At 37.2% G+C, this 26,668-nt stretch overlaps 2 protein-coding genes across 5 annotated transcripts in view; one reads left to right on the top strand and one right to left on the bottom strand.

The window, feature by feature from the left end:
- Positions 1-26,668, top strand: part of SLC39A13 (solute carrier family 39 member 13) — a 144,236-nt gene that overhangs the window by 9,287 nt on the left and 108,281 nt on the right. The gene's annotated exons all lie outside the window — the stretch shown is intronic.
- MYBPC3 (myosin binding protein C3) overlaps positions 1-26,668 on the bottom strand; it is a 58,845-nt gene that overhangs the window by 8,558 nt on the left and 23,619 nt on the right. For all 4 annotated transcript variants that reach the window (XM_015286987.4, XM_040700709.2, XM_040700710.2 and 1 more), the window contains 17 exons: positions 26,271-26,403; positions 26,030-26,032; positions 25,442-25,566; positions 24,747-24,852; positions 20,946-21,112; positions 20,399-20,564; positions 19,344-19,450; positions 18,983-19,012; positions 18,703-18,839; positions 16,744-16,824; positions 15,383-15,542; positions 13,534-13,638; positions 10,715-10,903; positions 8,572-8,706; positions 7,295-7,462; positions 5,860-5,948; positions 2,341-2,536 (listed from right to left, as the gene is read on the bottom strand). In XM_015286987.4, the coding sequence (XP_015142473.2) occupies positions 2,341-2,536; positions 5,860-5,948; positions 7,295-7,462; positions 8,572-8,706; positions 10,715-10,903; positions 13,534-13,638; positions 15,383-15,542; positions 16,744-16,824; positions 18,703-18,839; positions 18,983-19,012; positions 19,344-19,450; positions 20,399-20,564; positions 20,946-21,112; positions 24,747-24,852; positions 25,442-25,566; positions 26,030-26,032; positions 26,271-26,403 (2,097 nt within the window). The remainder of the gene's footprint in view (positions 1-2,340; positions 2,537-5,859; positions 5,949-7,294; positions 7,463-8,571; positions 8,707-10,714; positions 10,904-13,533; positions 13,639-15,382; positions 15,543-16,743; positions 16,825-18,702; positions 18,840-18,982; positions 19,013-19,343; positions 19,451-20,398; positions 20,565-20,945; positions 21,113-24,746; positions 24,853-25,441; positions 25,567-26,029; positions 26,033-26,270; positions 26,404-26,668) is intronic.

Genomic DNA, 26,668 nt, shown 5'->3' with positions numbered 1-26,668 from the left:
AATATCATTTATTTTCTCTGCACAGCACAATTTTAGTGATAGGACGGAGCAGGAGGAAAAGAAATAGGATACTAATGAAAAAAATATCATTTAACTCCAGCCAGATATCCTATAATACAATTTATTTGTGATACGCAATTTTATTTAACACTGCAGTAACCTGAAATTTTCCTAATCATTGAACTGTTTCATTAACTCAAACTTCTTTACTGTCCCAGAAATGATCTTTTCACGCACTTAAATTCCTGATGGTGGAGGACCATGAAAAGTGGTCTGAGGTGTCTAAATGCTCTTTCAATACTTTTGAGCAAGTTCTATGGTGGCAATGACTGTAGGGAACTGAATTCAGTAACCAGGTGATCTATTCCAGTCCTATGCGCTACTATAACCCTTAGACCTATCAACAAGGACATCTGTGAAGTACCACAGTAGGTACTGAAGTTCTTGTTTCCTACATAAATGGCATTTCTATGTCAGAATTAAACAATTCTGAACTGAAATTAAATCTGAAACATATATTTTCCTTGTGGAACATAACTCATTATGAAACAAGAAAATGCAGGATTACTGAAAGGCATTTGATGCACGAGCTGACTAACAGCTGACTATGAGCTGTTGCATCTTTGCTTGGTTTGAAAATATGGGGAGGGAACCTGGCAACAACAACCCGTTCTATTTTGAAAAGGAAAAAGCCTGACCTCTTTAACCTGTGTAGAAAGTTTCTAAGGTTCTCCCAAAAATTGCTGTATGCATTTTGTCACAAGAACTGCTAGTCAGTTGGTCTCATTTCTGTCAGAAGGCAGTCAAAAATCTAGATGAATTGTCACCAATCCTAACTCCATCAGCAGTGCTTTTGAGCCTTTCTACTTGGATTCCATCTTGATTAATGTGACTGAAGTGGCCCTACTGATGGCATGGAAGAAAGTTTTCCACAGAAGCAGAAAGTTCATGGTATGATTTTTGAATCTGTGTCACTTCATTCTGCTGAATATGATGGTACTTCCTATGAGATAGGATATAAATTGGCCGTGGAGTCCTTGAAGTGTTTTCAGATTGTCCTTTCACAATTTGCACTGTTAATGAGCATGACAATCTGTTTTCCTATCAGACTGCCTGATTCTCTTGACTGAAATGGAAGGAGGTAGCTCTGATGAAAGAGTGACAAAATCAAGAATCAGATTAGATGCCTTGGTTGCAGAAGTATCTGCATATGTTTCAAGCCCTTTCTGTTCTTTACCTGGAATCAAATGGAATTTATTTATTCCCTTTCAGTTGATCAAGCTGCCCAAGAAGTAGCAGGTTTAATATCTGTCTTCCAACTCTGACTTGCATTAATCTTTGTGATAGGATTACTTGCATTTTTCAGTCGTTTTTGATATGAAGCTCTTTGACTATTGGTGTGTGTTTGTGTTTTTTTTTTTTTATGGTGCCAGACTGAATGGAAGACATTTGATACTATGCTATAGGAGCATAGTGCTAGAATTGAGAATCTTGAACTGGTTTTTAGAAAGAGATTTTGGTATTTAGGGTGCACTTCTTGATCCAAGAGTAAACCTCTTGATCAGCAGAGTAAAGCATTAAACATGAGTTTTATAAGTTCAAAAGACTGGTCCTGTCATCATTTTTAATTCTCTTACCTGTAGAGGTATATTAGTGCCACGCTTTTATCTTCACTGTTGTTATCTGCTGAAGTAACACAATAAAAGTACATCTATTCCAGGATTCGTATCTCTTACTTTGGAGACAAGATTGCTATTTTCTAGAATATCAAAACTCAAATTCTGTGTGGTAAGATGAGTGACATCTTTGTGAAAACAAATTTAACAAAGAGTTTAAAGCTTGAGAATGTTAACTGAGGGGGTGGGATTGAAGACTTTAGAATCACGAGCAGCGTGGAAGCAGTGATAAATGATTATTCATTGTCTTTCTGATAAAAAAATAGCATAGATGTCAAACAAGGTTATCAGAAGAGAGACTCAAACTGAACCAAATAGACAGTTGTACATGTAAAGAATTTCACAATTTAAGTGCAAAAGAATGTTTGGATTCTGAAACTTGATCAAGATTCAAAAACTGACTGGACAGAATAGAAGAGAATATCTTTCATTGGGCACACAGGTAATCCCCCTCCCGCGGGAAATCTCTAGGACACATCTCATTCCAAGCTGGGAAAATTGTGGAAAACAAAGTGACGTGCAGTCCTGCTCTGTGCTTTGTCTTGGTTGTCTGCTATCAGCCATTGTTAGAAAAGGGATTTGGTGGTAGCTGCGTCTCTGGATTGCCTCAGCACGGTAACTCTTTTTTGTGATATGCTTTGTTCTCATGTTGACGGGTTCTTACCTATGATTTGAATTGTTATTGCAACTGTATCTGTCATATTTTCTATTTGAAGAGTGACTTCATATGCTCCTGAGTGATGAAGTTCTGCCTTTCTGATGAAAAGGATTGTGTCCGTGCTGCTGTTCCGAATTCCCACATCTTTGGAGTCTAGAGTTTGACCATCTTTCATCCAACTTATTTTGGGTCTAGGTTTACCCTGAAGAGAAAAAATAATTTTTTTAGACTGTTGCAGTTTTTATTTTCACTTTCCAGGTTTATCTTTTTTTTCTAAATAGTGTTCTGTAAGTCTAGAAACCCTAACTTAATATGCAAAGCTGCAAGAGTAGAGTTTCTAAATGCTTAAAAAAAATAATAATAATGCTTGTGCTGGCCTTGTCCTATTTTCCAGGTATCTGTGAAGCCAACAGTTGATCAGTTTAACTTTGATTATTGTTAAGCAATAGAAATCTTTGTTTGAGGAATTAATTAGCTGTTTGTTCCTTTCCACTCACTTCCTTAAAGCATTGAATTCTCTATCCTGAGATGATTTTCAATACCTTTCAAATCATTGTTTAAAATGTTACAATTTTGGGGTGTAAAACTTACTGTGTAATTGTTCCTGCATAGCAAAAATTGTTTTTCTGACTGTCAACCTAGACAAATGGTGTTGCCACACCTTAATGTTGAAGAATGTTGTGAATTCAGGGAGCTACTGTGGTTTATATTACCATCACTCAGCCACTTTGGGAGAACTGGTAGATAATAGTTCTCTAGAAGTTTTGATTGATACTCCTACAGCATGTTTCCACAGCAAAAATCTCAATAAAACAGAGGTGGGCTATATTATATTTATTAACTGCATTTGTAGTCAATCTAGCAGAAAAAAAATATATACTTCTTAAAGTTTCTGTCAGATTAACATGGTGAAACAGTGAAGCACGGTGCTACAAATTCCAGAAAGAGATCAAATGGCTGGGGAGAATGAAATCTGGCTGGGGAGAGAGACCATCTGCATCAGGAATTAGGTCAGCTTTGGCTGCCCTGGAGCTGAAGCCCAGGGCACTAAAGTTAGGACATGTATTGCTCTCCATCTCTAGTAAGAGAGAGATCCTCTAGAAGGCTCTTCAATTCACTGTCTGGAATATACTTTGTAAGGCTGTATCTTAGGCTACCAAGGGAGTTTATGATAGTCAAGCTTCTGGTTTAGATACTGAAATGCAGATAGAATGTGCCTCCGTGCACCTTTATTCTAGGTTTGTCTGCTACTTGCTCTGAAAGTCTGTACATTTAATTATTCTGTAATATTAGGAAAAAAATTAATGCTTTTATAAGAGGCAAGCAAAGATCTGTCCAAATTTACACTTAAAAGGCTTCTAAACAACCTAAACATTGCTATTCTTTAAAGAACAGTCATTTATCTGATTTCTGTATCATTTGGTGTTGTATCATAGTTGATGATATATTATTAACCTGATGCAACCTTGAATAAGCAGTGGTTTTGAATCTTCCTTTTTCCCCAGTTGGTAACTGATTTTCTTAATATTTTCTGTCAAGTAATATAGTCATAAGGTTATTATGTCCAATTCTAGTATACCTTCACCTTGTCTGTTTTCTTAGAACATTCTTACAAAATACTAATAGGAATACTAACAGAGACAGCTTCTCTACTTCAGATGGAAGCTATAGTAGAAATTCCTAAACAAGGCAAAGGAAATATATATATATTTTCCTCGCCATATCTGATTGTTGGTGACCCTGTAAAGAAAAGCCCTCTATTGTAGGGTAAATTTTAGAGTAAATTTTTACTTGTATGGAAGTAGAGGTTCCATACAAGTAAAGAGGGTTGGTTTGTTTGTTTAAGTTTTTGTTTGCTAAAGTGTCTAATTTGTCAAGACAAATACTTGGCTAGTTTTTTTGACTGATTACAAGGTTGAGTAGTTCTTGATTGATTTAATAAGTTGAGCACAGAATCTGGCCCTAAATATCTTGGTAAAAATGATTACAAGAAATTGTAACATAAGGTATCCTTTTTCATTGGCTGATTGGAAGGGATATCTCAATTACAAATTAAGCTTTGCAACTGCTGCTATTCTAGTGTGGTTGATCAGCTACTTTCATTATAGATCTTTCTGAGTGGTAACCGGAGATTACAAGTGTTCACAGTGTTGGTTTTCATGTAGTCTTGTATTTATAGGCTGTGAAAAACATCAACAGATAGACAGCACGTTTCTAATACCTATCTCAGAGGGTTGTATTTCTGTAATGTGTTACAGGTAATCTGAGAGAACAGTGAGTGACAAAGGAGATAAATAGCACACCAGAGTAGCTTCAGGGGGAGTCTACTGATAGTGAAGAACAAATCCAAGTGCTTTTTCATGTTTATATTCACATATACATGATTGACAAGGAGTCATACTGTGAGTCTTACACACGAGTAACATGCAATACCCTTTCAATCATTTGCCCATGTAGCTGAGTTTGATACAGGAATATGCTGACTCCTCTCCTTTCAGCAGGAATCCCAACTGCCTGATGCGTAAGTGGGACATAAGTTAGTATTAATATTGCGCTTGTGTTTTATTTCTGTACAGTCTTATCGAAAGTTTGGTTAGAATTGTGAATAGAACTTAGCACAGGATACCATGGCAAAATATTTGATAGAAATCCAGTGTTAAGTGACTAAGTAGTGGCCACAGAAGTCAGTCCCTTACCTTTTTTAGGAAGAGAAGTCTATACCTTTATGTGATTTGTCTGTCAACCAGCCACTCAACTTAAGAATTAGTTGGTTCATTTCAGCTAAATTAGGCTGTGGACTAGAAATCTCTAAGATGAGTTGAGTACAGTTTTGTTAAAATTGGTGGCAGAGTGAAATACAGATAACTCAGTGTCCTTGCTGAGGAGAAGTTAGGGAAGGATCTATGTTTATCCACTTTGACAACAGCTAATGATACTAAGTGAAGCTCTGGATTACTTACAACATTTACCTGTGCTGGCCCAGGGAACTAAGGACATACCAGGACATACCAGCTAGGACTACTGGGGAAGGAGGGAAAAGAACTGTCGGCTCTCAGGGAGCACTGTGATGAGCCTGTCCTGAGCAAGAGGGTTATTAGGCTAGGAATACAGTGATATATTTGTGTCTTATGTTTTTAATATAGCCCCTTTAAACTTTATGGGATTCTCTGCTTGTGGGGCAGCTTGTCAATTTTGGGTAAGTTTTCTTCATTTTGGACATTAAAGCAGCAAAATTATCAGTTTTTTTTTTTTTTTTTACAAGCTTGCATAACTGAGGAGCAGTTAACAAGAGCGGGCTCTACGGTTACAGTAGTTAATTTTTCTTGTCCAAGAGGAAGGATTATTAAAGAAAACAAAATGAACTGGGACTGTGAAAACAAACAAAAACAAACAAAAAACCCTTCTGATATTGGAGCGATTTTTTTAATACTGCACAAGTAGTGGAGCAGTGGGAACTTACATAAGCAAAACTACTTTAGCTAAGTCATGATATTTACCTATGGGTAAATAGAGAACAGCACAAACCTGAAAAGGTATCATTATATTGATTGTCTCACCCACTTTCTTCACCAAAGTCTGTCTGAGATGGCGCGGCAGCCAGATTTTGGGACGCTCTGCAGTTAAGAGATAGCATGTCAATACAAAGCTTTTGATTATTTGAAATATTACTTATAAGGCAAATAAGATGAAATACTGAAGAGGAAGGGCTTGGATACTTGTAAGCAGAAGAAAATGGTGCAGAATTTTTACAGTTGCAGAGCAGGTAGTTCTGTAAGCATTTTCAAGTGTATTTGGCTGCATGATACCAATCTAGTAGCAAATCTGTTATGTATTTACAACAGTGCAGGTTGCATTGATGGCAGGGCTTCTGAGACAGTGTTGCATCCAGAATGGCAGATTTGCATGACTCCTGTTGGATGTGAACCTTCTGTGTGGACTTTATTTCTTCGGAGATCTTTATCAGATAGTAGAAGTGACAGAACAAGTGTTATATTGGATTGAAAAATGTAATTATAGGTGATGATTAATCTGTTGCTCTGTTATTACTACAGCCCCTTGCAAATTGCTATTTGGGGATGTTTATGGACTTAGAAAGTAAAGCTATCAGTGAATTGCCTTTACCTCTCTATGGTAATTCAGTTACAGTACTTTGAAGTGGAAGGTGAGGAGAAATATAGCAACGCCTTCCTTTTCACTAACTGAAGGACTGCAGTGCATGCTTTCTTCCAGTCCCCACTTTCTACGTTCTCCTTGCATCCCTTTTTCTTTTCTCAGTCATTTTTAGACTATATTAACCTACAGTTGGAGTACCTGTCATCATGTCTATTTAGTTTTGAGCTGCATCGCAGCTCTCTTTTACAGAGTCATTTTGCTGTTAGTGAGACTCTGGCAGACACTTTGTGTGAGTCAAGGCTGAAGAATCCAAAATTAGCAGCTCTTGATATCTTTTGGACTCCAGTCAAATGGCTTGTAATCCTCTACTACTGGGTGATAAACATGGTGTTAATTAATAACCCAGAACAATCAAGTTGAGATAACTACTTTCATCTGAAGAGACCTCTTGCCTCAGTGAATGTGGTCATTTTGCAGTAATATAACAGCTTTCCTAGCAGAGAGCTAGGTAGTAAAAACTGGCCCCTTAAATGCTGACAGTGACATTATCTGAGGTGAGAAGTACATAGTTGGAAAGTTTGATTTCTGTTTTAACAGCTACACTTTAGAAATAGAAGAGCTGGATGGGATGGCAACGTTCTCAGGTTCAGAGGATTTTTAGCTCACATCCAAACAGTGCTGACAGTTTGACTGTTATTTTCAGAAGGCAGCACAGCCTTGTCAGACCCAGGATTTTTGTGCCTTAGAATTAATTAGAATTAATTCTAATTAATTATTTAATTAGATTAAATTAATTAGAATTTTGACTATAGGTAATAGATGAGTGAGGTTTATTCTAAATACTCACGCATGATCTCCTGAACAGTAACGGGCTCTTTGATTATTGCTGCTCCACTTTCTCCAGCCAAGTTTATAGCCTTTACACGGAAATAAAGTTTGTCACCTGTGACCAGGTCTTTAATCAGTGCAGATGTGCGCTCAGTCAGGCCAGGAAGAGCTGGAGTCCATTCTGCAGCTGCAAGTACAGGATTTTTATATTGTAACAATTTATTAATTTTCCAAACTGATGCTGTGGCTACAATTGAAAGAAAATTTATATTGAGGTAACATCAATTTAGCTTGCGATACCATGCTTAGAATGGAATACACTGAACTGGAAGAGAACTCTTGATCTAAGCATATGGGATCAACTCTGGGTACTTTCTTCAGCATTCTGTTTCACAGAGCTTAGGGCTGTGGGGTTTCTCGGCATTTATTTTCGTAGCAGAAGATGTCGAGGGAAGCATTTGGAAGTATTTTTAGCTAGAAAGTGAAGTCTCTATTTCATTTTTTCCTGAAGTTTATTTTCTGTGGGTGTCCAAAGCACATAATTTTTGGAATATATTCTTACTTTCTCATTTGATGCTGTAAAACAAAGTTTGTAGGGCATACTAAGTTTCTCTAATGTCATAGAAATACTATCAATAACATTATGCTTCTATGATGATGACTTAAGGATTCTGGTAATTTCATAATGACATCTCATTAAAGACTAGAAATGAGTTCTGGATAAATTAGACCCCTAACCCTAGCTTAGGTTATATGATAGTTGAGTTTCCTCTCAGAGAAAATTCCATGACTGAAATAAATATAAATTTGTTAGTTGATTTCTTTTTTAATATGAGCGTTATACTGTAGCATCACAATACAGTACATTGGACATCGTAGATATGATGTCATATTTTTTATTATCAGACCCTGAGTATTCCAAGAGGTAACATTTACTTGCAAATTTGACTAATTTCCTTACAATCGTGGTATTATATTGGTTTCAGAGAATACACAATTTGAGTACGACAAAAGTATAAGGGTGACTATAGAACAACACTGGTATTCTTGTTAGTACTTTAGTATCAAAGTTAATGATGATTGTGAATATGAGGTTATGGTTGATGTGACTATCATGGTTTTAGTGTCACGTCAGGTAAAGCTGGTGATGGATGCCAAGGATGTTGGTTGCAGGTTAGGGTTCAAATTTAGTGATACTGGATGCAGTTATTTATGGTAATATTGCAGTGAAACGATTGCAACTGCAGCATTTTAATAATATTTCGTTGCTACTGGCTAGCACTTGTGCTTACTTACATCCATCTTTGCAGTATTCCACTATATAGCCATCTAATCCCCCTGCTCCAATCCGTTCAGGGGGTCTCCATTTCAAGGCAACAGTGGTGTCAGAGACATCCTCCACTGTAAAGTGTGTTGGTTCGCTTGGAGGAGCTGTAAGGCAACATTTAGAAGTAAATTCTGAGAAACAGCAATGTTACTGTCAGAATTCAAAGGCTGTAGAAGCTATGATTGGTATCTGAACTATGTACCACTATTTAATGAAATGAATTCTGAAGCTCAGTTGTAAAATGCAACTACTAATACTTCATTTAATAGAAGTGTGGCATAGGACTCCTGTAATGGGGAATGGAACAAAAAGCTTATTGTATAATAGCATGAAGGTGCTTGTAATAATAGTTCTTGTCTGTATATGGTCCTGCGAAAGTGGGGGGGGGGGGGGGGGGGGGGAAGAATTGTAAGCAATTCAGTCAAATTACCAGCAGAAGTATTCAGTAATGTTTGGAAATCCAAATGCACGCAATTTGTATGCTGCATTTACACCCTGATTGTAGTTAGACAAAATTCATTTGTCTAAATTTGATGTAACTTGTTTTGATCAAGAAGTGAAGAACATGACCAAAAGTTTAGACTACATGTTTACTGGAAGATTAGTTCTGCTTCACTTGTTTGTAACAGAGACATATCTGTAAAAAAAAAAATACTGGGCTGAAAAACCTTCAATTCATTGACGTATAGCTATTTTATGTATTTTCAGAACAGAAATCTCATAGTTCTTTTGAAATCCTTAGTTCAGAATGACCACTGGCTAGATTTGATCTTCTTAAATATGATTTTTTTGTCTACTAATCGTTACTGGAGAATCCCAAATTGTGAATACACACAAACGCTGCTACCAAATCATTGACTCCAAAAAGCAAACAGAAAGATAACTTCAAAATAACATTTGTAATTACTGGAACATAGTATTTAGTATGCATGGAATAAAAGTAATCATTAAGGATTAAAGAAATTTGACATACTCTGCGTAGGTATATATTCTAAATTGAATATCTTTTGAATAAACTTGAGAGATTTTACATATTAAAAATTCTTCATAGATACAGAATTATAAATCATGCAATGAATTGAAATTGATCTTAATTCCTGAAGTAACTGCAGAAAAAAAACAACATAATCCAATTTCCTTTCTGTAGTTATGGCAATTTTTCGTAATCATATGGAATCAAGGACTCTGAACCAGAAGCAGGAGATGAAGGCAACTGGGAGTGTACACAATCACACAGTACACCATCAAAACCCCAAACCTCTTCTCTGAAGCACTAAGTGTGAACTTTATCCTTAATCAAGTAAAACTCTACCTATCCCATGAAAACTTTGGACCTTTTTTTTCAGTAGATCCGCTTGATGTTTTTTTGTTGCCTTCTTTTCTTGCAGACCAGCTGTTTTGTATTTGAAATCCAGAATTAAAAGACCCTTCTTGCAGTACATCCTTTCCTTCTGACCCCTTCACTGCATCATCTGCTTTTGCATTATTTCCTTCAGCAGGTTGTCCCCCTTCACTGATATTAGTAGATTTAGCAACTCTTGTCATTGTAATGTCCAGTTAGTTGTATTTTTGTGGCTCTTCTTTCTAAAGCTCTTAGCAGGGAGGCTTCCTGAGGACTCTCTTAGTTTGTTCTGGCTCAGAGGTTGCAGGAGACACTATATTGCTGCGATGGGGTGGATTATTTATAGAAAATCATTCCCTAAATATTTTCTTAATCAGCTATCCTTTTGGCTGCAGAGGGGGCCAGGATTAAGGGAGGACTGGGTGGGATACTGTGATATTTGCACCCATAAGGCAACGGGGGAAGTTGAGAGGGACGGGCAAATTTCTGTCAATTAGCTCTCCTCCTTTCCAGATCCAGTTTGACTCTCACACTTCTAATTATAACAACTAAATGTTCATCAGCAATTTCATGAAACTGGAACCTCTGTGCTTTGCAGGAAGGGAAATGAGAGATGGAGAAGAGGAAGATGACAAAGGAAAAAGCTGATTAAGCATAGAATAGCTTTTTCCTAACACATTCTTTTTAAGCGTAAGGACGGTTGAAGAGAAGAGCTGAAAATTGTTCTGTCATCTCTTTTCCTGGAAATAACAGAGCGTGATAGAACTCACCAATTGGCATGAAGGGTTGTGAGGCAGGGCTCGGCCGGGACATGCCAATAGAATTCACAGCATAAATCCGCATCTCATAAACTACTCCTTCAATCATTCGCTTGGCTTCGTAGGTTAGCTCTTTTAAAAGGTCAAAATTCAGCCTCATCCATCGATAGCTCTTCTTCTTCTTTCTCTCTAAAATATAGCCTGAAAGGGATATCTTATGATATAAAAGAACTGCAAATCAACGCTTCACATGCAGGAGAAAGAACCTTTTTTTTCTGTGACATAAAGAGATAAATGTTATTGCATATAACTGAGTTGTGTGAAGCTCTGTTATTTTCCTTAATTTTCCTTTTTTATTACTATCCTTCTGTCTGACATTCTTATATGAACATTATACTTTTCAGAGTATAACTCACTTAGAATTGTCTATGTCTGTTATTAGGCTTAAGTGTGTTTTGCGTGCTATACGCTAATTTACTCAACGTTACCGGTATTATTTAGATGCGTGCAAAACAGTATATCATTGCTGGTGAAAGGTGTGGTCATTCTGTCCTGCTGTTGGAGAAATACATGAGACTCGAGTTCAACAGAAAACCCTTTATCATAGAGTCATGGAATGATTTGGGTTGGAATGGACTTTTAAGATCATGTAGTTCCAACCCCCTGCTGTAGGCAACACCAGGTTGCTCAAAGTCCCATCCAGCCTGGCTCTGAACGCCTACAAGGAAGGGGCATCCACAGTCCTGCTGGGCAACCTGTTTCAGTGTCTCACCACCATCGCACTAAAGAATTTCTTTCTAATATCTTGCCTAAATCTACCCTCTTCCAGTTTAAAGGCATTTCCCCTTGTCTTGTTGCTGCATGCCTGTATAAAAAGTCCCTCCCCAGCTTTCCTGTAGATCCCCTTCAGGTACTGGACGGCTGCCATAGGGTCCCCCCCAGAGCCTTCTCTTGGCCCCGGCTCTCTCAGCCTGTCCCCATAGCAGAGGTGCTCCAGTCCTCCTGGACCTGCTCCAACAGATCAATGTCAGCTGTTTCTTTATACCTAGTTGGATTTAATTTCTTCTCGTCTGTATTGCAGGTGGTACGCTTGGTTGTGATGCACGTAGACTACTTTTAAACAGATTTTGTTTAGAAAGCTACTGATCTTACAGCTATGGAGTGAATAATTAGAAAATATGCTGAATAGCAATTATACATACTGTATATGAATATGTATTTTATGTGGATTTCTACCTACTTCTACAGAGTATATGTCTGTAACTGTGGCCAGCTACAACAGTATAGGGATATATCAAATTGTGAAGATTTGTGAATCGATCTCCAGTTCATGGAGTTCACAAGGTTTATGGCTATCAAGCTTGCAGATGCTCCTTTGGTATACCTGAGAAGTATGATTCTCACAGGGCCTGAAGGGAGATGGAGAACGATAGGCATAATAGGCACAGACATCCTGCATCAGTAACCTTTCCCGTCAGTGTTAAATTGCAAGACAAGCATGGGAGTTTACAGAATGTTTTGTGAAATGAATGGTGAAAGCTCCTTTGAGGTGACAGGCTGTATGATCTTTTCTAATGTTAAAAGTTACTCCTGGCATACTTCTTTTCAGTGGCTTTTTAAACAAAGCCTAATGCTGTAAGCAAAAAAAAAAAAAAACCTATGACTTAGGTGTTCTTGCTTTTACTCTCTTTATCCATGTCTGCAAAACTGGGAGAAGTTTCGGCAGCTCGGTTTCATTTTTCAGTAGGTATAATTTGCTGTCAGAACCAAGGAACTTGCATACCATGGAAATGCAATAAAAATAAATAATCAAAAAGAAGAGAAAAAGATCATGCTGGTTCTGTTGGTGACATTTGATAAGGCAGTTTATGTTCCCAAATGTACAGAACATGTGATAAATAAAGATACTGCTTTAGCAATATAGAAATGAGATCCCTATGAAAAGTATGTAGCAGTGGAAAGAGGGTGTTAATTTCTGTATCTGTTAGATACAGATAGCGTAGACTGTAGAAGAATGTCTAAGTCTGTAACAATATGGAGACAGATGAATGTGTACATCTTCTTCTCCTGTCTTTTAAATCTGCTTTTTAGATTTCTTTGACTATTGAACAGTGATCTTCATTAAACAAATTGCTACATTTGGAGTCCAGAGCAATGTCTTTTAGGATTGACCAAGGTTCTTCCTTTTTTCTTTTCCTTTTGAGGATCACAGGGTGTCCTGTCTAACAAACACCGTGAACTACAGAGAGCTTACCATGGAACTGATGATATTCTTCATCGTGTCAGTTTTTTTGCTGCATCACATGATGACTTTGGCCTCAGGGTTTTAGTACACATTTTAAAATTGTTGAAGAGACTGAATTGTATTTGTGACTCATGGTGTGTAGCAGTACATAAAGTAGAATTAAGTAGTTTTTTTATTAAAAAACAAGACAAACGTGTTTTGCATAAGAGCTTGAGGCTGCTAGAGTTGATGACTAACACAGCCACTGCTCTGCTCTGTTACTCCTAAGGAAATCCAATGGCCTGTATACTAACTGATGATTTTGGTCCTGAAATTGAAATGACACTACTTTTAGTGTCAACTTCTACTTGGCTAACTTGTCTAAATATTTCCCTGATTCAAACAGCACAGGTAGGGGGCACCATCACCCTCGTATCAAAGGACCAGATTCCAGATGGCTTTGAAGGGTTGCTTTATTAGTGAATGTCTGAGGTTCAGCCTTCCTAGTGTGAATGAATGCATGAAATCCTTCTGCATCGTTTTAAAGGAACAGGAAAAAAAAATATAGGTGAGACTGCTTGGAACTTTGTATTTCACCACTTCTTACCGAGTACTGGTTGCCCACCATCATATGTAGGAGGTTGCCACTGCACAGTGCAGTAATCTTCTCCAATGTTACTGATCTTGGGAGCTTCTGGAGGGTCAGGAACATCTGAAGGAAATGTCAGAATGCATGGGAGTTGTTACTGTTTCTGCTTACAAATCAATTAAATATTTTAGCATTTTTTTCCATATTGTAAGTCTAAATCTGAAGAAATTTGTGTATGGGAACTGTTGAATCATGGCCTGAACCTCTGATTTACCACCTGAGGTGAGTGCTGAGTCAGCTGCAGGGGCACAGGTGAAAGCAATTTCACCTGAGTGACCGGAAGGGATGGAGCCAGGCTCCACCCCTCCTAGACCCCATTTAAGGGCTGACTCCCAAGGAGGAAGGATTTCTATCTGGAGATCACCCTTCTTGGAGCCCTTCTGTGAGCCCAGAACATGAGTAAGTTCTTTATTTCATTACTCCTTTGTAAACGCGGTGATTTCTCTGGTCCTATACCTATTTACCTTCCTATCTGTATACCTGTTTGCAGTACAATTGGTCACGCTTAGGAATTTCCAAATGGTACTAGAGACATAAGATTTTTTTTCATCACCGTGGTGTTTTGAAAGTGATAGTATAGATTTATCAGATTACAGCAGTAGGTAAAAAATAGAATGCATTGTTTTAGTCCCGAGGGAATCCTACTTGAATAAACTCATCAAATTGCTTCCAGGTTGGTTTTCTTATAAGTGCCATTTGATTATTCATCTTTCCTGTTCTTCCCAGACATAAACACCTTTTTACAAAATGTAAGATCTTAGGTAATCAGCTGTATACCAATAGGGATTTAGTCAACTGACATACTGATGCTACAAATCAGAAACAAACTGAACCCATTTGAGTCACAGGCAACACTTGTATTTCCTTTCTTTGTATATAGTAAGATCTCTTGTAGACAGAGGATGCCTCTGATCTTTATTTCATCTATAGGGAAATACAATTTGACATCATGCTCATTTATTGGATTTTCCACCAACAACCACTGACAGAACTCAGCTGAGTATTTTAGAAAGCATCCAGCTTTTTCTCATCCTGTTAAGAAACAATAATCCACACCTATTAGTAACTTGTTCTCAATTCTGTAATGGGAGGCTTTCTCCAGGTTTCCTTTTATGTCTAGAGTAAACTTTATTGTATAACATCCGCCAATCTCACATTTTAATTTAGAAGATATTCATAAAAGATGAAAAGAGATTAGTGTTCATGTTGGCAGCAAATCCTAGATTTTAATACTACAGATGTAAAGAATTTCTTTTATCAGTTTAAATTTGCTTATAACCTGACCTTTTGTTACATAGATGACAGTTAATAAATTAGTTAATTATTATGACAAATTTAATAACAATTACTGACTCAAAAACAGAATTCAATTCCTCCAGCTCCTCTGTGACTCATGGTATCAATCTGTTTATCTTGTATCAGGTACACTGCCTCTTTATTCCATATTAGCTGTTCACTGCTTAGAGAATTAAATCACTTTTGTTTAAAAAAAAAAAAAAAGTGATTTTCTCAGCAGGAAATGTTTCCTTAGAAGGGAATGTCATCTATAAAATGACAGGATCACCTGAAACTGGAAAAAATATAAGAAGAAAGCACAGATTTTTACTGGGAGTTGTTCTTTCCATTTCACGGATCAGGCATCTACCTATGAAAAACGCTTATGTCAAGTTCTGGGATTGCTAGCATTCATTCCTCTATGCTTTTTTTTTCTTTTTCTTAAGCCAAGACCTTGCCTGTTCTACAGTTGGATGAATTTCAGTGAACTTGAGATGCTTTTGTGCTCTGGTAATTACGTTCTTTCACTTACCAATAACTTTGACTGTGATATCAGCCTTATCTTCTCCAACTGGATTCTTAACTATAACTCTGTATACTCCCTCATCCTCCTTTTCAGCTCCTTCAATGATGAAGACGCAGTGGTCTTCATGCTTCTCTACACGAACTCTGCCTTCAGATTCAAATAGGAGCTGTGGGCAGTGAAAGTAAAAGCAACAATCAGTGTGACTCATGCCAGGGATGGCCTAATGAGCCTGTATGTAAGTTAGTGAAAATCTTAATGTTACTGATTATTATTAAAAAAAATCAAAAGATATAAATAATGTCAAATTCTTTTTGTATATACAGAAAATAGAGGCTAAGTGTCTCAAACCAAGTAATTATAGGGAAAATTGGACCTGAAAGTCTCCAGGCTGTTAGGATTCATTGCTAGTTACACACATGCGATTGCATTTCAAAGAAGTTACAAAGTACTACATATTCCTGATTAATAGCAATGTAAAGTTTCATGGATAACAGTTGGGTAGAATGTAATTTGAAGGTTATTTGTAAATTCATTCAAGCGTATGAGCAAACATTCTGGTTCAACAATATCTACATCAGATATCTTGGATTTGAACAATTTGCTTCTAAAAAATCTTGCCTTTTTTTTTTTTTTGCTACTGTTAATGGCATCAGTGTGATTTTTGTCACTTAAGGATGCCATATGGGATGTCTTTCTGCTCTTCTCAGAGCTATGAGGTCTAAACATAACCACAAGAACTTTGCTGTGCATTTATTACACTCTCCATACTTCACGTGCCTGCATTTGTAGACAGTAAACAAGAAACTTTACAAAGCATATGTACCTATCCAGTGAATAGCACGGAAGAATCTTTAAAATAAGTATATAAGAATATATAAAATATGAATAAATACTTAAAATATAATTATATAATAAGGAAACCTTTTGGAAAATTCCTTTTTTCACTGTATGTATGTACACACATGGCCTATTTTTCTGACCCTGTAATATTTTGTCCTTTTTTTTTTCCAACCCTCAGGATATTGTTGAAGCTTACAGCTTAGTGGGGGAAAAAAAGAGGGATAAATGTTCACAAATAAATTGAAAAGAGTTTTAAACAACTTATTTGATTCCTTGTAATTAAGTCACCATGTGATGGTAATTAGAGATTTTCTTGATCAGCATCTTACTCTAAAATCACTCTCTAGATCTGTTTTGCTTGTTCCAAAGAGTTTGATAATTGCCGTTGTGAGGCAGAAAGATGGGTGGCTGTGCTATTTACTTCACCAGTTTTAAAATCTACTGACTTAAATTTTGTTTTCTTCTAAACTGGGCCACTGAAATGGAAAACATCAGGCATGTTTTGTCTGCATAAATAAGGAACTCACCTTACTGTCAGTACTTAAATCACTGCTGTTTTCTGAGGGAGTCAGAGAATCTTCATTGCTTTGATGAACAAGTTCACCTTTCTAAATAAGCAAAGAGACCACAGAAAGATAAATATTCCTGAGCAGAACAGAGAAGCTGTTTCTACAAGACAGAAGAGTCCATAGGTATGCTGGGGTGCTCGAACATAGAGGTGTGAGAAATGTAAAGAGCAAGTGAGAGAGCAAACCGAACTGGGAAGGAAATCAACATGTGTGAAACTAAAAAGCAGAAAAGGAAATAGATATGTCGGACTGCAGTGATTTAGAGGAAGGATAAGTCAGCAAAACTAAATCTACAGCTTCATAAACAAAGATGCGTGACATTGCCAGAGTAGAATTTTAACTGATCATAAATTAGTGTATGTCCTGTGGTAATAGTTATAACGACAAAAATTTAACAGTGGGATAGTAAGTCCGTACAAACATTCTAACAGTCTGAAATAAAGTCAGGACTGTAATACATCATCAGATGTATTCTGAAGCTGTTACATTGTCTGCTCAGAATTTTATTAGTTAGCATATGCTATACAGCATTCACATCACGCCTGGCTCCCTTTATTTGTGTTTTGGGACTTCGCACCTTAGAATTAGTAAGGTGTAAGGTCTGTCTGATACTCAATCATCATTTTGTGAGAGAAACCTTCATTTCATCAAAGAAACTTTGAAAGAGCAAATCAGAAAAATTGCACTTGGTTTTTAAAATGAGATGAATGGCTTTTTTTTTTTTAGGGTCTGTACTAATTCTGTATTGCAGAAAGAAGTTCTGAATTATACTAAATTTCCCTTCTTTCAAAGAAAGCTACAAAATTGGGAAGAAATGAGGCTGAGGAAATGAATGTAATTGGTAGTATTATTTTTTTTCTGTATCAGTTTTTTTTTTTTTTTCCATGCTGCCTATGGGAAGTGTAATGATGCTGTAGAATATTATGTACTTTTTTTGGTACTAGTTATAGCTCAAGAGCACACAGATGGTGAGGGGTGTGGATATCTGAGGTAGCCATAAAAGAAGCTCGCTTAGACTCTGGTGTCAAGATTCTAATCTTTGATGTTTTGTAATTCCTCTGACTAGGCAGATAGCAAATGTTTTCTATTTTTATTATACCAAATACTTTTCTTCACAAACGGTAGAAGAATCATTCAGACTATAAAAAAGAAACTGTCACCTCCAGAACATGTCCATGCTATTAGGTATTACAGCATGGATAATATAGCTATTATCATGGTTCAGTGGTCATTTGTTTCATAGAATTGTTTGAGCTGGAAGGGACCTTTAAAGTCATCTAGTCCAACTCCCCTGCAGTGAACCAACACATACAGCTAGATCAGGTGCTCAGAGTTCCATCCAGGATGACCATGAGCCCCTCCAGGGATGGGGCATCCGCCATCTCTCTGGGCAACCTGCTCCAGTGCCTCACCAACTTTATTGTAAAAAAACTTCTTCATATCCAGTCTAGATCTCCTCTCTTTTAGTTTGAAACCATTTTCCTTTGTTCTATCACAATAGACTGTGCTAAAGAGTCTGTCCTCTTTTTTCTTACAGCCTCTCTTTAGCTCTCCTCTATTTTTCTCCGAGATAGTGAGAGAATAAATCTGTGTGGTATCCTTCTATCTGCATAGATCTATATCTGCTCATGCTTATACAACACCTGATTTTGGATGGAAGAGGCAACTATTCATAGAAAGAACAATTCAAGATGAGTCCAACAAAAACAGCTAACTTGAAGAGATGTATTGCAGCTATTTATTATTTTCATCATGAGTTTAAAAAAAATTAAAGGAACATGAAAATACTTGTTATTGAGAACAGTAATTCAAACATAGACTTGAGAAAGAAAATATATCTCCCATTGTGACTTCCTTGCCTCAGCTATTGTGTTAGATTACATTGTTGTAATACACTGTAATTGTTGAACGTATTACCTTATTCACTTTCTGCCAGATGACAGTAGGTGTTGGATCTCCCGATATGGGAACATCCAATCTCAGTTTGTTCCCAGCCACCACAACAATTGTGTCAGGGGATTGGCCCAGACAGTCCAGGTGGATTTTGGGAGGCTCTTTAAGAAAGGCAAAGAAAAATGGTTTGAGCGTTGTATGTGAGAAGGTCAGTACATGAGCCTTACATTAAAAATGAAAATATGGTTTCCTTTGCTGTTGAAAACATATTTAGTTGCATATGAGTAGTGAATGTTGGTCTTACCTTCTCTTGGTACAAAATCAATCTTTACCTCTGGAGGAAAAAAAAAAAAGTGGAGTTAGGAAAAATAGGTCAGAAAACAATTTTTGTACCATCTCCATCCAAAAAGTAATTAAAGAATTAATAATCATTACATCATCAGAGTGCCTATTACAGATCAATGTAAATAAACTGCAAAACAGGCTCTTTAAAACAATGTAGTAATGATAACAAGATAACAGAGAAAAACAATATAACGCAACAATCTTACGGTAGGACAGTCTTATAGAAAGGATATCCTCCACACTCCTTCCTGATAGAACCATGATTAGTTCCATCCTTTTATCACTATGGAATTCCTGCTGCATCTGCTAAGATAACTTACCCAAAAACTGAAGCTTGGCAGAAAGGTTGTAAGCAAATCCCTGAGGGATGAAGGAATAGTCAGCCTCATCGCCTGGTGTAACATCCTCAATAGTTAGCTTATGGATCCTGGAAACATGAACAAATATGCATCACTCCTTTACATTACCTTTCCAGGAAAAATGGGGCTGTCTCAAGAGACAGGGTGCAGACTATAAGATATTAACAAACATTACCGTTTGTTCTCCTCTTTCCCTAACATCAAGTCAAGAGCTGTCAGGGCTGTGGACTGCTCTGCTTTCGGTATTTGGGTAATCCCATCTCAGTGCAGTGTTTGTGAGTGGATTTGTCTTCTCAAAGCAAATGCAGAGTCTACTCTGAGTAGAGGAAGTGGTTTCTAATCTTTATTCTGGCCCTTTACCCTTAGAAGAGCAGTTCTATCACTGCTGACTTACTTCATTTGATTAAGCTTGTAATTACAGTGAACTGTGGAAAAACAAGCTAAAAATTGATGTTCCATCCCTTTATTAATGAAATTTCAAAACAGAATGCAGAAAGGGAGTACCAAGGAAGAATTTACCTAATGCGTAATATTCATGTATTTTATGAATCTTGTTCTTGATTTCCCGTAAGAGTTAGACTGCTAAGAAACTTGGACACAGAATGGTGCAACTGTATATGTTCTAATGTTTTGACGTATGAAGACCACTGTTTTTTTTCTGAAGGGCCTTATAAGTGCTGTATTCATTTGTCTAAACACTACTGCTGATTTTTAAAGTTACTACAAATGTGTTTTCTAAATGATTTCAATAGCAAGAAAATGTGATATCTAAATGAAAACTGAAAATGAATTCTGCTGATGTACCACTGATACCATAAATACAAAGTGTACCAACACACATACCAAACATGTTAGTGACTACATGTTTATTGCACATGAAAAGTTTTTAACCTTTTCCTTCTAGCTGTAGCCAGGATGAAGTCTTGTTTTATATTCCTATCCCCACTGAAATAATAATTTCTGTGGGTTATAATGTAATACTGAAACTTGTATATGCTTTCTGAAAGAAGACTAACCTGCCAATATGGGAGATCTTTATCCTTTCATCTGGCACCACCTCCTTTCCGTTTTTCAACCAGATTCCTTTCACATTTTCATCAGAAACTTCACACTTGAAGACTGCCTGGTCACGTGCCTTCACTGTCAGATCCGCAATGCTCTGATAAACTTCCAGCTTTTTCTCTGATTTTTTGAGAATAAGCAATACACGCATCAACAAATGAGAATAGCTCTGTTAATGAGTAGCTGATATGGCTTTATGGCTTTACTGATTACAGAAAACTGAGGCTGTTTGTGAAAAGGTGAAATATGAAGGCAAATCCACAGCATGCAGGGCTTTAATAGGGCTCATAGCTAAGCACCTGTTAGTATCAGAGTATCTGTTACATCTGGCATGTAGGTTTGAGTTCTCGTTGAGTTCTCTATTATCAAACCTTACACAACTTCTGATGTGGTTTTTTTTCCACGGTGTGAGGCTTTTGCTACCCCCTCTCCGCTATCCTTGAGAAGGTTAGTTTCAGCCTGTTTTCCCTTTCCAGCTCCTGTAATATTATCTGCACTTACCTTGTACAATTAGCTCAGCAACTGATACTCCACCGTTTGTCTTCACTGTGTAGTGTCCACTATCCTCCTTGGTTGACTCATTAATAATTAGATACTGCTTTTTTCCATCTTTCTTAAATCTGTATTTGAACGTTTCTTCCCGTGTCAGCTCAACTCCATCCTTTTCCCTGCAATCCCAAAGAGTGTTGAGTCATTTTTCTATGGGTGGGAGAGGTAAGTAAGAGTCAGCTCAGTGTTGAAAGTCAGAGGATAAATCCAATCTTTGTAAAACTTAAAGTTAGCAAAAAAGAGACTATTTAAAAAATGCTAGCAGAACCAGAACTGCTAGGAAACAGAATCCCGTTAGCTTGACCATTCACGTTCACTGGTTATTTAACTTCTGTTCCAAGAGAGTTCACTCACAGGGAATTCCTTGTTTGGTATTATCCATACGCTATGGATACATAACAGCATATTAAATGCTGTGGAAAATACAGGGATGAAGAAAAACCTCACCTGCAGTGAAAGTACAATCTTTAAAGCTCTGCTATAAGGTAATGAGGACTTGCCTTAGTCTTAATTTTCCTGATGTGAAATGCAGTTGTTGTAATTTAATCATTTGTGGGCATCAGTAAAAGAAGGAAAAAATAGGATGATTCTAGATGAAGATATATTTAAAGTTTTTATAGTTCTTTCCATTCAGGGATGCTACAGTATATTTAAGACATACTAAATAAAGCTTCACAGTGCAGCCCCAGAGGAAATCTAATTATTGTAATTTCCAGTCATCACAAAGGGAAACAAGCAGAGAGGGTTCAAGCTGTTTAGTCAAGGTCGCACAAAAATACAGAAGAGTTTTTAAAGCCTTCCTGTTCCTAATCCTAAATAACATCCACTCAAAATAAATAAGTAAAACCTGGAATTTCTTCAACTTTTTTCTTTTGTAGCTTTTTATATTTTTCATCATTATTTGAAAATATTCACAGTACTTGAATACCTCTGCAGAACATAAATTAAAATGTTTTGTTATGCTTTTAGTATAGCAGGAAGTTGCTTTCTGTCTTCTGTTGTTGCTCTTATGTTTTTTTTGCCAGCTATTCAGATTAATATGTGCTCATGGGATAGAAAATTGCAGTGCAGATGCATTAAAACACTGTATCTGATCTCTGAGTAGATGTATGTAATCTATGTGTCAGTCTGTCGAAGCAAATCACAGAAAGAAGCTTGAAGCAGACACACAAATCCTACAGTTTGTCGTATAGACGTACCTACTGAAACCACTTTTCAAAATATGCAGTTTATCCTCTCCTATCTGTTCTTTAGAGCACAGTGTATTGGAACCTACAGCTGGGGCAGAAAACCATGGCTTTCCAAATCACAGGGCTGCAACAATAGTAAGAAGGAAACATAATGTGTTTCGTATGGTTGTTACAGGCAGTACGTTGTGTTATGTCAGGATAATATTCTTTGCTTGCTCAGTGGCAAGAGCCTGAGGTCACCTGCATGATGTTCTCCTGGACTGATGGTCTTCTGTATGCAATTAGTTCCGGAGGAAGTATTATGCTGTAATGCATAAACCTTTGCTGAACTCTGAGAACAGGCTGTAACCCAGAAACTCAACATGCTGCTGTGAGAAAAACAGGCACACGCACTGGTTAGTGTTTCAAACATGAATTTTTGATTTAGTTTGGTGGTGTTTTTTGACATGTGGCTCACCAAAGCTATCTCAGCGTTCTATTCTAGCCCTCTGGAAAGAATGACATTGCTTGAAATCTTGTCTAGATAGTGAAAATGGAATGTTTGCACTGAACAGTGTCTTAAAACCCTGGATGAGAATAGTATTTTTATCTTTTGTTTGATCTAGGAGTGCACTGAAAATAGTGGAATGATAAAAATATAAACCTCGAAAGAGAGCCTGACTTAAAATATTATACAGCTGCAGTGAAAAATGAAAAACTTTTTATAAAGTAGTATTACAGCCCTTCCTTTGGCAACAAGCAATGAAGCAGTAAGGTCAACTGATACGTGAGGTCTAAGAGGAAGATTTTGTAGAACAGCGGAACTGTAGGTTAAAAGACCACCATAAACTGCTTGCAGATACCAGTGATAGGGAAACTATGTAATAGTGGGGGCACAGAGATTTATTGCTATTATGACTTTGCTATTGTTTGTTTTCATTGGAGCTCTTTGCTGCAGCATTCAGCCATGGAAAAATCAAGTCAAAACTGTGTATTTCATTACGTCTTTTTCTTCAAGAATTTTATTACTTCTGAGGCCATTTGAAGTTCAGAAATAACTACTCTGTAGTATTTTGTAAGAATAACATGCAGTCTTTGCAGATGATTGTGAGAACGTTCTTTCTTGTTTATCACGAAGAGGCTCGTGATGAGTTCTCTAATCCCTAGTCTGATGGCAATGCTAGAAGCCTCTCAAATCTTGTGCAAGTCCTGTATTTCCTTGTTCATGTGCTTGTGACTTCATCTCCTAGGTTTAAAGGATACAAGAGCTGTAACAGGTTCCTTTAGTTGCTGTCTGTTACTTTGCTTAAACTGTTGAGCATTTCCCTAACAAGATGTGAAACTGGAGTTCATTCTCCATACCATGTTTTATGTTTTTCCTAGACGTTTCTTTCTCTTGTCTTTGTTGGCAAAGAGCATTGACTGAGCCTCACGTAAAAACAATGAAGTTCAGTGTAAATGTCTTAACTGCTCTGCTTTCTGTTGCTGTGCATTGAAGAGTTTCTCTGACCACTTGCTGCATTTCAGGCAGACAGCTGCTCCTTTGCCCTTGTCACACCAAGTGCCTATCCTACTGATAGCAGCTCAGCAATATGTATGGGAGTTGTTCAAAGGCATAGGATCAAAGTGTGGCAGCTGCACTGTGTTCTGAGGGACAGATATGGTTGTCCCCATCTCTTGTGACCAGGCATCTGTAAACACTTCCTGAACAATAGCGTGTGTGCCTGTGCTTGTGGTTTTAATAGTGTAATGCATATTCTGTAACAACTCTTGGGCTCTATTTAAATTCTCAGTTCCTTCCTTTGGGAGAGAAGATGAGTGAAAGCACTTCAGGAATGTAATGGGCATTGTGGAAACATTTGATAACCATGTGCTTGAAGCTGTTAACAAGCACAAGAGAATTTCATCTGATAGAGAAATGAAGTGAGAACAGTGTGCATAAGGCCTGGTATGTGAGGACTGCCTGCTGTGCCTGCTCAAGCATTACGAACCTTCCAGCTTCCCCTCAGCTGGAATGTCCAGCCAAGTGGACTCTATGGCCACAATGTTTGTCATCTTAATCCCACTTGCTGCATATGCGTAATGACTGGCTTTGCAGGATCACCACAATGAATATGTTAAAATCAGTCAATGACCTTCCCTCTCTGTGTCAGCAGACTCTTAACTTTTTACTGAAGTGAAAAATTGCAACTGAGGAGATCAGAGCTCATCATAATACAGATCTGATTAATCTGCGCAGTAGCTAGATATTGCTGTCAAACATTCAGAAAACTTTAAAATTAACAGCTTGGTAGAGTCAGTAGCATCCTGTAGTACAGGAAAAGAAATTCTAGAGTCTATAAAATGTCTACACTTAATTTGTTTTCTGTAACCTTCTGACCTCTCAATTTGTCCTCAGTGTTTGAAATATAGGACGATGATAAATATTTTTTTTTTCTGAGATCAGTGTTGTAGGATATCTTCATTCTGTTTATTCCACAGCTCTTCTCCAAAAACACTGATTCTAAAATGTGCAGAGGAGCAATATTTTTTGATATTTGTTCACTGTTTTTTGTTGTTGTTTCTTTCTTTCCTCTTCTCTTACCATTTCACAGTAGCTCCTTCCTCAGACACTTCACACTCAAACTCCACTCTCTCTCCAACCATCACCATTTGATCCTCCAGGGGGTGAGTGATCAGGATTGGGGGCTCTGGAAATGAGGAGGCCTTTATTAAAATAATGTTACGAGAGAGTGAATACCACAGGTAAATCTCAGTAACTCTGCAGGAAGAATCCCTAGCAGAATAAAAAGTGATGCTCTCTTTGCTGGATCATGCTATCAATGTAATCGGATGACCTCTTGATCCTTGGTTTATGAGACAAAATGCAAACACAAGATTAATCAATTTTCATATATATTTCAAAATTTTAAGCTAGGTATGTTAGTCTTCTGTACTGCTTGATCTTCTTATGAAGCTTGAGGCACATATTTCTCTTGAGTGGAATCTAAATTTTAAAGTAAGTTTCTACCCCTACTGTTGCTAAACATGGATCATTGCCAAATGATAATTAATGATAATGATTACTGTGCTCTTTTTGTATGCTTTCTCAGATGCAGCTACTGGGGAAGTCTTTATTTAACTTTAAGAAATTTAAAGAAATGCTTTAATAGAGCTCAGATTTTGCTCATATGTTTGAGAATTTCATTTGAGATTAACACATCTGACAATAAAGACGGATTTGACAATAATTTGATGCAAAATGTTATGGGGAGGTTCTCTTTATCTGCCATTGCTCACCTTTTACAAATAATTCTGTGAAGCTCTTCTCCTCAGCTACTACACATTCATAGGCTGCATCGTCAGCCAGGGAGCAGTGGTTTATGGTCAGTATTCTCTTATTCCCAATGGCCTCAAAAATGTATCTGAAAAAAGAATGAAATTGTAGTTATCAGAGAATATCTCTTCTGGACTCAATTGGCATCTTCCTCTGCCAGGCAGAGAAGAAAGCTCTGCAGTTTTTCTCATGTCAGTGGCAAGATATGTAAAGACTTAAGCCCTGTATCCCTGTCTTAGGACAGCAGATGGAAACATGAGAAATTTGAAAAATTTGACAAATGAGCACAGGGAATTATGGAGAACTCTTCATACTAAACTGACACATACAAACCCCTGTGAATGCTGTTGGTATGCTGGTTAGTCTGGATGCTTTTCTAATGCAGCCGTAGAGCAGATGTGACTACCATTAAAATTTCTTGTCACTGCTCTAGCACCAAAATATTGGAATTAGGTTTTACAAATAAGCTACAGTAAAGTACATCCCATATCATACAAAAGTCATTTTGGACCCTGGATACACAAACAGTAGAGCATAATCAGAGGACTTACTTGCTAGGTAGGTAGATGTGAGTATCCCATTCCACATGTAGATATATAGAGCACAGGGAAGAAAAGAAACAGCCATGAGAACAGTAAACTGGCCCCAAGTTTATATATGATGTAGATTCCTTCACAGCTTCCTATTTTATTTTTCCCTGTTTTATTCACGTCCTTCTAAGAATAACTTGTTTTTCCCCTTTGTCCACGCTGCAGCCCATTTCTTACTGTATTTCCTGTACTTCTAGTTTACCTGCCGCTCACTTGGATCTCTTGTCCATTCTTCAGCCATTTCACATCAGCATCTGGATTGGCAACTTCGACCATTAATTTAATCTTTTGCCCTTTGTCCACTTGATAAGCAGGATCCAGTTTCTTGAGGAATGCTAAGATGCATAATGATTTAAAATATATATGTATTACTACCATTATTGCGTCTCTGTCAGGAAAACAAACATTTATTTTCTTTTCTTTTGTTTATTATCATCCCAAACCTTCTCCACCTTCTCTACTTTCTGCATCCGTGTTTTCATTTTTACAGTTTCCTTTTGTCTGTTCTTGTGCTGTCTATAGGATGAAAATGTGTCTTATAAGGTAAAATGAGCCAAGTAGAACATTCCAAATCAGTTGTAAATATGTACTTCAGCATAT

Source organism: Gallus gallus, chromosome 5 (genome assembly GCF_016699485.2).
Source record: "Gallus gallus isolate bGalGal1 chromosome 5, bGalGal1.mat.broiler.GRCg7b, whole genome shotgun sequence".
Lineage (NCBI taxonomy): Eukaryota > Metazoa > Chordata > Aves > Galliformes > Phasianidae > Gallus > Gallus gallus.
The sequence above is the reverse complement of the archived record's forward strand: the minus strand, read 5'-3'. Positions and strand labels throughout refer to the sequence as shown.